Source organism: Thermobia domestica, chromosome 3 (genome assembly GCF_964235325.1).
Source record: "Thermobia domestica chromosome 3, izTheDome1.hap1.1, whole genome shotgun sequence".
Taxonomy (NCBI): Eukaryota; Metazoa; Arthropoda; class Insecta; order Zygentoma; family Lepismatidae; genus Thermobia; species Thermobia domestica.
In genome coordinates, this window is record NC_137456.1 from 269,620,438 (window position 1) to 269,634,523 (window position 14,086).

At 36.0% G+C, this 14,086-nt stretch overlaps 1 protein-coding gene across 2 annotated transcripts in view; it reads right to left on the reverse strand.

Moving 5' to 3' along the window:
- Window positions 1-233: 233 nt before the first annotated feature.
- Window positions 234-14,086, reverse strand: part of LOC145681652 (uncharacterized) — a 152,038-nt gene continuing 138,185 nt past the window's right edge. The window contains exon 6 of one of the 2 annotated variants that reach the window (XM_081753271.1): window positions 234-720. In XM_081753271.1, coding sequence (XP_081609397.1) covers window positions 524-720 — 197 coding nt within the window. In that variant the 3' untranslated portion in view covers window positions 234-523. Of the gene's footprint in view, window positions 721-1,899; window positions 2,054-14,086 lie in introns of those variants that run through there. The other variant, XM_081753272.1, reaches the window with a different exon arrangement.

Here is a 14,086-nt window from a genome sequence, read left to right on the forward strand (position 1 = left end):
TACAGCACTTCAACAAAATTTCAAAGTTTACATTTTTCAAAAAAATTGTATGTGATAAAATGTAAACACAAATTTGACTTCCTATTGCACAGATATATAACAAAAACATATTTCCATGTAAATCACATAATTCGTGTTGCACAGTCTTAGAAAAGAGAAGTTCCCAACTATCTTCTTATTTTAAAATGTATAACGAAAGGAAATAATTATATGATTTTTGAATGTATACTTTTTTATTACTCCTAACAATTTTAATCAGGTATCACAATAGTCAATTTTAAATTATTTCAGTAAAATACGACATTTCACATGTACACTTGAATTTATAATTGCAAGATGTTCTACTTGACAATTTGCTGTTCTTTTCTCCCTAGGCGAGTAATATATAAAACTAACAGAACGTTACAGATTTATTTGTTAATACAGTTTGTGTACTAATAATATTAGTATCGTAAACATATGAATCCTTAAAATTGATTCAGCAATGTACTGTGGTATGTTGTTGGAGTACGTACTGTCCATGTTAATAATACTGATATGAAGTACCGTATTCCTCCGGAGTAGAATACTGTACCGGAGCAAAGTATTGTTGCGTAGTAGAGTATTGTTCCGGAGCATCATATTGTAGTGGTACTGGTTGTCCACCTTCACCGAATTCAATCGCATGTTTAAGTTCCATATAGTAACTGTGCACAACATAATAGAAATATATACCTAGGCCTGGAAAATAAACAGGAAACATAAAATAAATAGCACGAAATGAAATGTGAAATGAGAAATTAATTTCAGGAATCTACTTTTCAACGACATTCATTTCAGCACTATGCAGGAGTATTCTGATATTCTTAAGTGTCTATATATTTTATTTAAAAATTCGGAAATAGTTTAGAACTACCGGAATGAAATATATATAATCTATTTCCAATCTTGCAATATATTTTAAATGCAGAACGAATATCAGAATGGATCGTTTATCGTGAAATATGAGTAGAGAGACATAGTTTCAGAATTTTCAATGCAATAAAATTAACAATACTTTCCTTTCACGTTTTCTTATCCCAATATTTCATTTATATTGATCGATACTGTCTTCTTTAGTCTCAGAACACAACCTTCGGATGTTAAATTAAAACCAACCGAATTTATATTGCATGACATTTATTTCTGTAACAGATACTGAGTTGCATTTTCAAGTGGTCTAACAGTTTCCATAGTGAGAACGGATATATTTGAGAGCTAAGTAAATACTTTTCAGCGTATGGTGATATGTTTTTGAATAATTTTTCTCCCTGGAACTTGAATTCTTTATCATTAACAGTAGATGACAAACAAAATTAATATTTCGTTGCTGGTGCTGGTAGAGGAAGCGTCCTGCGTATTGCTAACAAGTACATTTTCCTATTGGTGTGAGTTTTCGAGGGTTTGATTCTTAATTTCTGATAGCAGAACGCTGGTATTATTTCGAACGTCATTGCAATATGCATTTTAACGTTAAATACAGATATAATTTTAGTACAATCAGAGTACTACGACATAGTACAGGTAGTAGCTGTAAATATCTTTGAAAACTTTACACAATATTAATTTACTTTCATTAATTCATTACATTTAATTTTATATATGAAACACATTTTATGCATTCCAGTTCCAGTGTTGTTCCAGTTCCAATGTTGGGTATTCCAGTCCCATTGCAAAATCACACAATGTTGCCGATGGACAAAGCGCCAGCTCTCGCCCATGAGTGTGAGACGAGCTCTTAGTATATATTGTTCTAAATTATATCCTTATTTATAATTATTTAAAACTTGTGAAAATGTCTTTTATAATAAAACAGTATTTAATTCTTCAAAAAGCAAAATCCAACCATATTGTTATATATTTCCTTTATTTCGTGGAAAATAGATAACTGCAATTAGAACAAGTTCAAATTTTGCATTTCAAGACCGAATTTCCGCATAAAGAACAAATCATTGAATACAGACTTCAAATGTATCCATATATCAAGCTTACAAGATGTTTAATTTTCGGTTTCCATCCGGATTGAACACCAAACCTGCAACAAATATAACTGCTAACATTTCTGTAAATTATCCCTTAAAAATTATAATTTTCTTCGTTTAAAAAATACAAACATTTAAGTTAAGCATGAAGCCCCGGTTCGATAAATATATACAACTTTAAACAACTAATATTTGCAACAGATAAGAATGAGTTCCTTTTTAGAGTTTCATCCAACTTGAGCAAAATTCAGCATCAAGGTTTTTCTTCAAAAAAAGCTGTTCTGAGAGGATGGCTGTGGGTGGTCGTAATTTGATGTGAATCATTTGCGTTGCCAGAAGTTACCAGTGTAGAATATTATATATTTTCAGTGCAGATGTTGCAGATGTTCTTATAATCCACTATTTTATTTGAAACGAACATTAACCACTTGGCTGTCATTATGTACGATCTCTACGTTGTCGAGTATGCATTCTTCCCTATCACTACATATTGCCCGTACGTAATTGCTTCTAACGACTGAAGAGGAAATATTTTTGCAAGTTAATGGTCACGAAAACATACAATTGAGCCTGCTCGGTGAGGACTGAATCTACGTATTGCTGTGACATCATTAGAGCACATGAAGTATGCAACCAGAAAACAAAGTACGACCGTTATGCAGCCTGGAACATTCAGAAGAATATCACAAGTAGTTCATGTTAGCTTAATATTATACTCAAATATTCGATATAGATTGTAATTAGACACTTTACCTTGTATTAGGTATTAGGGTGTACTGAAAAAAAAACTTTTTCTCGAAACGTTAAGATGGGTATTGCGGAAAAGTGGCCATTTGTGACCATAAAGACGCCAGATTTTTTCAGTTTTTTTGGTGATCGTTTAGGTGGCGCGCATCGACTTTGAAGTTTTGGTTATGCAACCACGCACAACAATTTCACAAAATTATCATTTTGCCTTTTTTTATGTATTTATTTCTACTTTAAAATCGTGTTTCTTTTGTTCATGGCAAATATATTAAATTTGTGCTTCAGGGAAAGGGTTCTATGTTGTTTATATCGGTGAAGCGTGAAGAAAACAAAATAAGAAAAAGTAAAGCGACTTTAATGTAAAAAAATACAATAATAGATTTAGGCGGGGAAGGGATTGTGTTATCATTGTTGGGCAAACAGAGAGCAGGAGAAGGGGTTGGTACTGGGAAGCAAACTTTGGTACTTTCGTAGGGGTAACAAGGGGGGTGGGCAGAGGGGTTTGTATGTTTTCAATAAGAGACGCTTAGTCTGACTTGAGCTTTGCGGCTGTCGACTGCTAGTGTTCCGCGTGTGTCGATAATTGAATTGCGTCACTTTTTGTCGTTGTTCAGTGTTCATTGTGCACTTACTACCATTTTGTAATTCTTATAAAGTGTTCTTCCAATGAGTAAGAAGAAAGTGTTGCGCCAGACGGATAAGGACTTGCTATTTGGTTGGCCAGAAGTGCTTCCCGACGATAGACTTCCAAGTTATCGTGATGTTATGAAACATTTCCTCTGGGAATGAAACCACAGAAAGGATGTATTGGTAAAAATCCTCCCCTCACAGATTTGACGAACGCTACCGCGAATAAGACGATATAAATCTGAACAAAGGCTTCGATTCCTACAATTTCTAAAAAACGAGTGGTGGACATGATTTTGGATTATAACAAATCTTCAGTGAATTTGCGTAAATCTGCAAAACGCATCGACTCAAGAAAAACTACGTTTTAGTGATAGTGGACACAAACTCTTTGAAATTTGTTCGTGCAAGTGTACCACCCAGGAAAGTTGTGTAACTGTGAAAGAAGCAGAGAAACTATTTCTTATGGACCAACAAACGAATAGAAAAATGATAATTGGAAAAGGGGATCCTGAAATGATGAAAATAATTCAAAAAAAGGCTGAAAGAAGGAAGAAGAGGTCTGCATCAGGAACAAGTATTTCAGACACTAGTATGAAGAGGAGGAGGACCGGATCTCCGGTAAAAGAAGACTCTTCAAGTGCAACTGGTATTTCTGGAGCAAGTGATTCGGAGTTTGAGCCAGTGGCAACAGTCTCAAAGTCAGGAAAACCACAGAAACGTCTAGATCTAAAAGCCGTTGCTTCAGCTGCTTATAGAACAGGAGCTGCGAGGAGACAAGTTGCTCTTATAGTATCTGCTACTTTGGAAGATGTGGGAATGATTTCACATGACAACAAAGATAATGTTGTTGATAAAAACAAAGTGGCACGAGAAATGAAAATAACTTCGAGCTGAAATTTAGTCTATGTCAAAACCAGATCAAAAACCAGATCAGTGGACTTTACTTTGATGGGCGTAAAGATAAAACTTTAGCAAAGGAGCAAAAAGGTAATCGCTTTTACGGAAAAGATGTCTTTGAAGAACATGCGTGTTTAGTAGAAAAACCCGGGTGTGTTTATTTAGGGCACACAACGCCCTCATCTGGAACTGCCGAGGAGATTAAAAATAGTATTTTTCATTGTAGAGAACATAGAGAACAACATTGATTTGTGTGACATACAAGTGATCGGATGTGACGGCACACCGGTAAATACAGGATGGAAAGATGGAGTCATCCGTTTGATTGAAGAACAAGTCGACAAACCACTCCAACACGCAGTTTGTCTTCTTCATTTGAACGAATTGCCGTTTCGCCACTTATTTACAACATTAGATGGCGCAACGAAAGGTCCGTCAAAACTTTCAGGACCAATTGGAACAGCCATACACACCTGTGAAAATCTTCCAATTTGTAAGTTTGAACCTATCACAATCCCCTAGGTGAAAGAAATGTCAGGTATAACAGATTTAAGTACTGATCAACAATATCTGATGGATATCTCTTCAGCTGCTTCGAGCGGCGTTTGTCCTCGCAGTCTAGCGAGGAAAAAGCCTGGGCCACTTGTCCAGTCACGATGGTTAACGACAGCATGCCGTTTTCTTCGGCTGTATGTAAGCACACCCCACCCCTCTGAACAGCTGCAACTTCTTGCAAGGTATATAATGAATATGTACGCACCGGTGTGGTTTGAGATCAAGAAGAAACCACTGATAACTGACGGAGCCCGACACCTCTGGAATATGATCCACTTGTCCCGATATCTTCCAGAGCACTTGAGAAATCTGACTGATAGGGTCATTCAACAAAATGCATTTTTTGCTCACCCTGAAAATCTTCTGCTGGCTTTAGTAACGCATCAAAATCCAGACATCTGAAGTCTTGGCTGGAGAAGAATTAAGAAAACAAGAATATTGACAAAAGGTAAGAGAATACGAACTTTTGTTTTACCAGTCATCAATTTTAATGCAGAGCAATACTATGAGATGATGGATTGGGCTTCATGCTCCCTACACGAGCCTCCGCTGACCAAGAAGATGACAAATGAAGAACTAGATGAATCATTAAAAAAAGTAGAATTTCAAGACTTCCCCTGTCACACCCAAGGTGTACAGCGACGTGTGAAAATTGTTACAAAGGCTGCTTCTTCTGTTTTCGGCGCCAGCGCACGTGAGGGCTACATCAAAGGAAAATTGAAATCTGAGGACATATGTCGACATTTCAAACAAAAAGTGACTATAAAGTTAAAGGAGAAAACTAAAAGAAAATCTTGGCTAGCCTCTTAGTAAACTTCTGTTTAGTATGATAATTTGGAGTGGGTGGGTGGGTAGAGCTCGCAGTCCAGCTACCTCCTCGTGGTTAGCTCTGGGTTATTTTCATAGCAAAATTAGCAATGAAAATAAACAAAGAACTGAATAGAGATTGAGAAACGGTAATAAATTTGAACGCTGAAAAACCGTGTTTTAGTGTTTTATACCGAGAAACTATCGAAAAAGTTCAAACTGAAAATAAATTGGAAAAAGTCTATAGAAAGAAGGGAATTTTACCCGAAAATCACTTTTCTAGCCAAAAATAATACGTAAATAACATAGGACCCCCTTCTTGAGGCACAAATTTAATATATTTGCCACAGGAACAAATGAGAAATTACTATAACGTACAAATAATTACATAAAATAATAAATTATTAACAATTTTGTGAAATTGTTGTGTGTGGTTGCATAACCAAAACTTCAAAGTCGATGCGCGCCACCTAAACGACTTCCAAAAAATCTGAAAAAAAATCTGGCGTCTTTTTGGTCACAAATGGCCACTTTTCTGCACTACCCACCTTAACATTTCGAAAAAAAAGTTTTTTTCGGTACACCCTATTAGGTATGTTTCATTACCACTTTATATGTATCTGCTCAGTAATTGAATATGTCAGTTATTACGATGCAAAATGAACTGTATTTCGGGCTGTCGGGGTGCAGGTGACATTTGAACCCAGGACCATGCAGACACGACTCCAACGCGCCACTCTACTACAGGAGATCCAAATATTAACTCCAATAATTTTAAAATATTGATAGTTTCAGCAACCAATGTTCTTCATGATTTTTTTTGCGTTGTGTGTTAATTATTACTCTCCGCTTAGCAAAGTCTTGAGATTCTACACTCTACCTCCAAGGTAGAATTCAAGCGTTAACATTTTCTATTACTTTACAAAAAATAAAAATTCATATCGACTAAGTTCGAACATTTATGTAAACTAAAGAATTTATAGTTTGTGTCATTGTTATGTGCATACGCATCAACGCATCTAGCATAATTTTGTATATATATATTGGGGAACTCATTCATGATAATGAAGATTGTTAAAAACCATCTACTTGCACAAATCACGTATACGTTGATGTTTAAGATGAATCTTCATTTACTTGATACCAAACAGCACAATATCCGACTGCTACAGCAACGCTGATTTCCCATGCTTTTCTAAAACTTCATGTCAGTTTGATTATGCCTATACGCAATACCAAAGAAAATTTGTGTCTATTGTTTTACAACTCTCTGAAAACAGAGAATCGTGACAGATACTTGTTATTAATGTCAAGAATAACTAGCTTAGCGCAGGAGAGGTAATTTACTAATATCATCCTTCACGTATTCAAGAATTCAACAAACTGTTTTCGTCATACAAAACCAACTGACGGACTTGGATTTTGAACAGTTTTTGCTTTTAATATTGCGAAAAACATATCAGTGTGTAAATTCTCGCAATTTCTAGTGACTATTTCTTCATGTCCCAAACTCAGGACAATTCTTCACATATCCACAAAAACTATTAAGCTAGTATGTGAAAGGCTGATATGAAATAGGCGAAGAGACTTTTGTTTCTCTCTTATGTTCCTCCAAGGCTGTCGTTAGAAATGTTGGATCATATTCATCGTTAAGATAGGAACCCAGTTCACTTGCGTAAGAGGACTGAAGTCGGCAAAGTAAATCAAGGTATTATTATTGGCCACCAAGTATCAAACTGATACACTAGCCGTGAACTCGACCCGAACTTCAATTTAGTGCTGTGTAATGAATTCAATCAAATTTCGCTCTGATATTGACACTCCATCAGCAGGACGGATACTGCAAATACAGACATACAATAGATAGATACAATTCCTTTGGTCATACTCTCGAGGCATTTGCAAGTGAATAGATTTTGTTTCTGTCCTCGAAAAAGAAGAGCCAATTTTTAAAACGATATTTAACTTCACTTTCATTATCTGATGAAACTTCAAGGTTGCAACTCATCACATAGTCATTTATCAGCAATGAGATTACGTATTAAGAATATTAAGTTCCGCCTAGTGTTTGTTCATTTTTTGAGAAGTGATACTATCTTATTAAAAGCTTTATTCTACAGACAGTAAATCACAGCTTTCCAGAAAGTGAGAGTAGGACATTGGTTTTACGGTATGGATTTCCCGCCGGCAACTTCATATCGTATAGACCCAGTGACATAGCATCTGACTTTCTTTTCCACTGTACCGTCCTACTTCACTCCGGCGCCCGGATTATATACAAAAGTGGTATAGCGGGCTCATGTTTTCTTCCTCACATTTCTCCCACATTTGAAGTGGCATAAGTGCCTTGGGTTCCTTATACACTTTCAACCTCCACTTTTTTTAGACCAGTCGTAGATAACACGTAGTGTTCTGTGGCAACCTATTGAATTTTATCTCAAACAAATCTTTGAACATGTGACACAGAGTACAAATTTTATCGTTTTAATGTAAAGTTAAATTATTTTTTTGTTTGTGTACATTTTTATTGTAATTAGATTATGACTATATTCTTTACATAATTGTTACTTTTGCTTGCCCTACACAGTGTAGACGGCTTTGTTAGTTGATTTGTGTAACATAAATTGTTTTAACATCCTTTAATTTACAGTATAGAACAATAGCGCGATGAATTCAATTACTTATCTCGAAAAAACTAATAATTCGCTTCACGATGTAGCACCATAATCTATTACATATAGGAGACAGAAATCTTGTCAACTAGAAACTGTACATACTACTTTTGCTCTTCGATTGAGAAACAGAATTGTATTAAATATATTGAGAAATAGAAATATATTTAATACCATTTTCTTCCTTTTCGAGCAAAGTGTAAAATAATATAGCACCTAGAAATACCCAAGGGAATCAGGGATAACAACAAAGCACACAACCTCGCATTTCTCCTGTTGCTCATGTCTACAAAACATCATCCTGTTATTCCTCGTTTGACGCGTTAAATACGGTATTGATGAGTTGTAAAGAAATTTCAGGAAACAAAACATTGAGAAGTTTATTAGGTGAAAATACTGAACATGTACTTACTTGCTATTATACATGGAAATCTTGCACTCAATTATAAATATTAATATCTCGTAATCAGTTTTGTGATGGGACATACCATGAAATTAAAGAAAATATCATTTTAATCTACCAATCCACTAAAGGCAACCTAACAATCTTTGACCAATTGCAAGGTTGTGTACAGCCAGGCACAAAAGTAATTCCTCCCTTAGCGCTCTAATTCCATTACTTGGGTCCAAGTAATTTGCAGTTCTGAGAACGCTTAGATGCAACCCAAATTACATGTAACTTTTCTTAGCACTGACAGCAGTTGGTAGCCATGATCCAGGTGCTTTTGCGAGTAAAATTGTAAAGTAGCTGACTAACGAAACAGTTCACCATTCTAACATCAATCTCTCTGGTTCAGAGCGTGTTGTCCAATGAACATCATATGTTCATCTCACTATTGTTTTGTAATGTAATGTACTATTGTGTATGTAATGTATTTTTTCATTATATACTGTATAATCAAAAAAATAAAAACACTGATCAGATATGAATCAGAAAATGCTTGAAAGTAGATGAAAATATCAAATCTAGAACAACAGCTAGAAATAACTTTGTAAATGATTGCCTCCATTGAGAGACCTCTAATTCTCATCATTCCAACACGTTCTTCTTTCTGGAGGAGAGAAGATCTTGCTTATTACATTGAGTATGCATTATAATTTAAATTGAAACAAGAAAACTTGAAAAAGCTTCAGCCTGGCAGGACTCGAACTCGGGTCCACCAAATAGAAGTTCAATACGCTAACCACTCACCCACCGCTCCATTTAACTTTCCACCCAAACAAACACCTAGTTAAAATCGTTTCATGGAAAAATATAAACCAGATACTCAAATATATAAAAAAAAAATATACACAAAATATAATTAAAAATATAAATAAGAAAATATAAGCAACTTGTGTGAGTGTCTTAATGACTTACTCGAAATTTTCTTCGTTTAACTCAACGTCAAGTTATATACACATGGCTCAATGAATAAAGTATCACTAATATTCTTCAGTTGTGCCTACGTCATCGGCAGAGCCGTAACTTGTTGGGGACAACTGGCCCTCAGAGAAGCTCCCCGCCCTACGATAGAGCACATTTTGAGACAAAATTTTCTTATTCCATATACGATAGGAACAGGAAATTAGAAATGAAGCATAAAATCGCTACATTACATAAACAAAAGAGCACAAGAAAGGTAAATAGAAAAAAATGAGTCGTGGACCGATTTGAGTAATATTTATTTGTATGGCTTTGAGATTTTTCAATATTGTTCCCTTAATAATTTTGTAATGTATGTAATTGGCTCAGGGAGTAACTAACGGAACCTCAGACCGTGCGGCAAGGCCTACAGGGTACGGTTGCCCATTAAGATTAAGAGAAAGTTGGAGAGCGGGGGCACAGTAATTAGTTATCAACTTTTTCTAGGGTTTCAAATAAGCTTATTAATGCTTGGCCCCAGAAAAGAGTTGAGTTGATTTTGAGTTTAACGTCCCGTTCAGCAGCGACGCTATATGATACGTGGACCTACGGTTCCTTCATTCTTTGAATTGTATACCCCAATAAGTATTAGCACGACAATATATTTCTGAAGTTCTTCAACACTAACAGGTTTCCAGTCACGAGGAAATTTCATCTTACCGTTCTTGTTAGTTCTCTTGCAAATTGTTTCCAGAATGTTCCTACGAAAAAACAGAATAAAGCAGATTTCTCATCATCAACTTCCCTGTTAGCATACTCTATAGGACCATGGTTTTTTGTAGTTACATTGGCAGCACCAGCACGCCCGCGACTGGTAGTGAAGGGTACTAAATCCCAATGTTCTAAGCCACTTCTAGAGGGAAAAATAGCTTCATCTTGCACGTTGCTGTCACTAACATCAGAAAAATCACTCTCACTTCCAGATAACTCTAATAATTCACAATCCACTTCTACATCATCTGTCGAATCACCAGAAAAGTCCTCCTCTTCTGCCAACAGGCATTGGCTTATGTGATTATCGGAAAGTCTGTCAGGTGCCATTATCCTCACTATCCCACTAAATCCAATGACTAAAGTGAAACGTGCGCTGGATGATTTACAATATATTATAGGTATAAATTTATAATATGCCCCTGAGAAGTGGTGTCAGGGAGAAAACACTATAAACCAGTAGATATTGTGTACAAAAGGAATAATTTGTTGGGAAAATTTACTAAAACTGCATTGAAATCCTTTATAAGTAAAACATTTTTAAACATAATACTGAAAACAAAGAATAAAGAACATGCTGACGTCTATTCTGCTATCTATAATCCGCAATGTAAATCAAAAAAAATTGAACCTGTATTTCTTTTTAGAATATACAATGGGTCCACTGGACTCACCTGGTACACAATGCTATAATTTTTATATATACCACCTGTCTTAAAACAACAAAGTATTTCACACATAACATGAGAGAGGAGCACGATAAAGAAAAAGTCACGGAATATTAGCGACCACTCAAGAAAACTTCTCTGTAATTAATAAACGAAAAGTCATATGGCTCCAATGGACCCGTTTGAGACTCCCAGGGTTAAACGGTTCCGCGGTTTGCATATAATACATAAGATTCATTATCTCAACCAGTTTGTTCCTGCTAAACTTTGGTACTACGCGCGCACTTTTCCCCTCCCTTCGGTTTACGCTCGCCAAATTGCATCTGTATTTATGTGGTTTCTTTGGCGGGGCTACTTCTTCCGCCTCCGCCACACCACTATTTATCTTCCTCGCAGCAAAGGTGACCTTGGATTCGTAAACATTCATCTTAAAAGTCAAGTATTATACATGCTGGATACGTATCAAGACGTTGAGCCCCACATGGACTATACACGGGTGTGGATAGAATGTTTCTCGCCCGAATACTCTCAACCAAGGAATCCGCCTTTCTGCAGATTTCGAAACTTATGTCCTACATATGTCACCAATCTTGTTCAAGCATGGACATATTCTGGCGAGCTTGCTACCCCTACTACATATACTCCCCAAACATTATACCGGCAATTGTGGAGAGCGTCACTTGTAGATGTGAGAGTCCGGGTACAGGTTATATTCCTCAATAAACAATGGCGCCATATCTGGCAAAATCTTCGAGCCAATGTCCTCCCTCGAACCTTTGCACACACAAGCAGTATGGACGAGCATAGTTCATCAACTGCCTGCCACGCAAGAAAGACTTATGTGCCAAAGACATTGGACGTGCCATAATCCTCACCTGCAAATATTGTGGTCACTCCCACACACTACAACATCGCTACACGTCATGTTCAGGTGCCGATATTATTTGGAACCTCCTCCTTTGTATGTTGAGCTTAATCTGCCGTACACCTGTTCCATTATTTACCGTAGATCTCCTATTCTTTGCCACATTTCAGTATTACCCAAAAACCAAACATAACACGGTCCTCTGTTTAGTTGGTACCACATTGTTATATGTTCATTATTCCATGCAGTGGAATGATGAATGTTTATATTTTGACTTTTTACAACGGGAACGACGCAAATAGTTTTCAGTCGATCTAGGAAGATAGTCTTTCAGTGGCTTTTTGCAAGCGGTTCTGTCCCACCTGTCGGAAAGGATCGGGTGGCAATGATTTGTGCTTGTGAACATTTTCCTTGTTGTGATGTATAACCATTATCATCGTAGAGACGAGTAGGTTCGCTCAGACCCACACCTTCGAAAAGCTTCCCAGTGAACGGTCCTAGATTACACCTATACTGTATCCATGTAATTTTCCTGTGTAGTATTAGTGACAGTAAAATAAATACTAAGTGTTCTAGAACAACGTTCTACTAATGAAAATACTTTTTGGCGTGAGTTCAAACCTTCTCCTAGGATGTTTTAAATTTTCATAACACATATTTCATTAAAATAAGCTTGCAGTTTTACTATATGGATCCATAGTAAAAGTAATAATAATAATAATAATAATTAGAAGTAGTAGCGGTAGTAGTAGTAGTGTCATTGCTAATAATTATTTTGTTTATGTAGGATATTTGAAGAAAGTACTCGAAACTACACACAGCATTTTGCTCGATGTTCTTCGTTTTGACTCGAACCGAATCGAAATTCGAGTCAAATTCGAGTCAAGTTGGAGGAAAGTTTTCTAGTTGAGTTCTCGAGTCGAGCTCAAAGGTGACTCGAGTCGGGTTTGAGTGGAAACTCTCTTGAAGTCTCTTGTGCCCAACCCTACAATTCTTCTTTACCTTCTAGTTACCACAGAAGAAAAGAAAATATAAATTATTTTCACATGCTCTGAATTATATCAGCACGTGTAGGAATAGTGTATGTTATGGTTATCTAGCATAAATAATGTTTCTTCCTAATCTTTGTCTGAGGAGTTGATGGCAAATTGTAAGAGCAGAGAACTTCCATTGCAGTCACCCGGGTTCGAATTACGGTGTGGCCTTTATTATTTTTTCTTAATTGGAAGGTATTGTATACGTAATTGATATTGTTGTCCAGTTATTAGTTTATTATTATTATTATTATTATTATTATTATTATTATTATTATTATAATTATTGCAAAGTTGAGGCTTGTTTTATATATTATGAATTTTCTGATTGGGTTTTACGTCTTTTTGTTGAATAAACAACACACTCCAATGAAAGGGACTTGGCGGAGAAATATATCATCCTGTTGGTTTTTATTTGTTTCCTTGCATGCAACACCAAGCCTGGATACTACATTTCACCTTTGAATATCTACTGGAAGTACCCTTAGGACTGTGATGATCTTAAGAGAGTAAGTGAATACTTTTTGAAATCAATGAAGTTTGCGTATTAACAACATGTAAAGTATCAGTTTGTCAGAAATGTCATGACGTATTTCGGTAAAATGTAAAAATGATGAATTCTGGATATTCTGGAGTTATTCAGATCATGCAAAAGTAAGGTGGTGAATAGCTAACATGTGCGTTTTATGTACTAGTATTGCTCTTTGTTTCGATTGGTTTTACAGATTTCACAACACGTAGAAGTTGGAAGACCAAAAATTGCATATTCTCCATATTTGGTTGTTTTACTTCAGGCAAGGGAAAAGCGTGCGAATAGTGTTTGTGATTTTTACTCTCCTCAATGTTTGTGTGATTTTGTCAGTCTTCTTAAAGAGTTTGTGGAAAACTGTAAATGTGAGTAAAACGCGTAAAAATAGGACACAAGGTACTGAGGAAGGTTCGTTAAATGAATTAATTTAGAAAGAATAATCCAGTGCCCTGAAACACCAGAATCCAATCAAAATAAGTATCTGTCGAATGTCGTGAAAAATCAGGGCCCGAGGCGAGAGTATGTGGCACACCTCCGTACATATGAATTGTCAATTTATAGTTGAC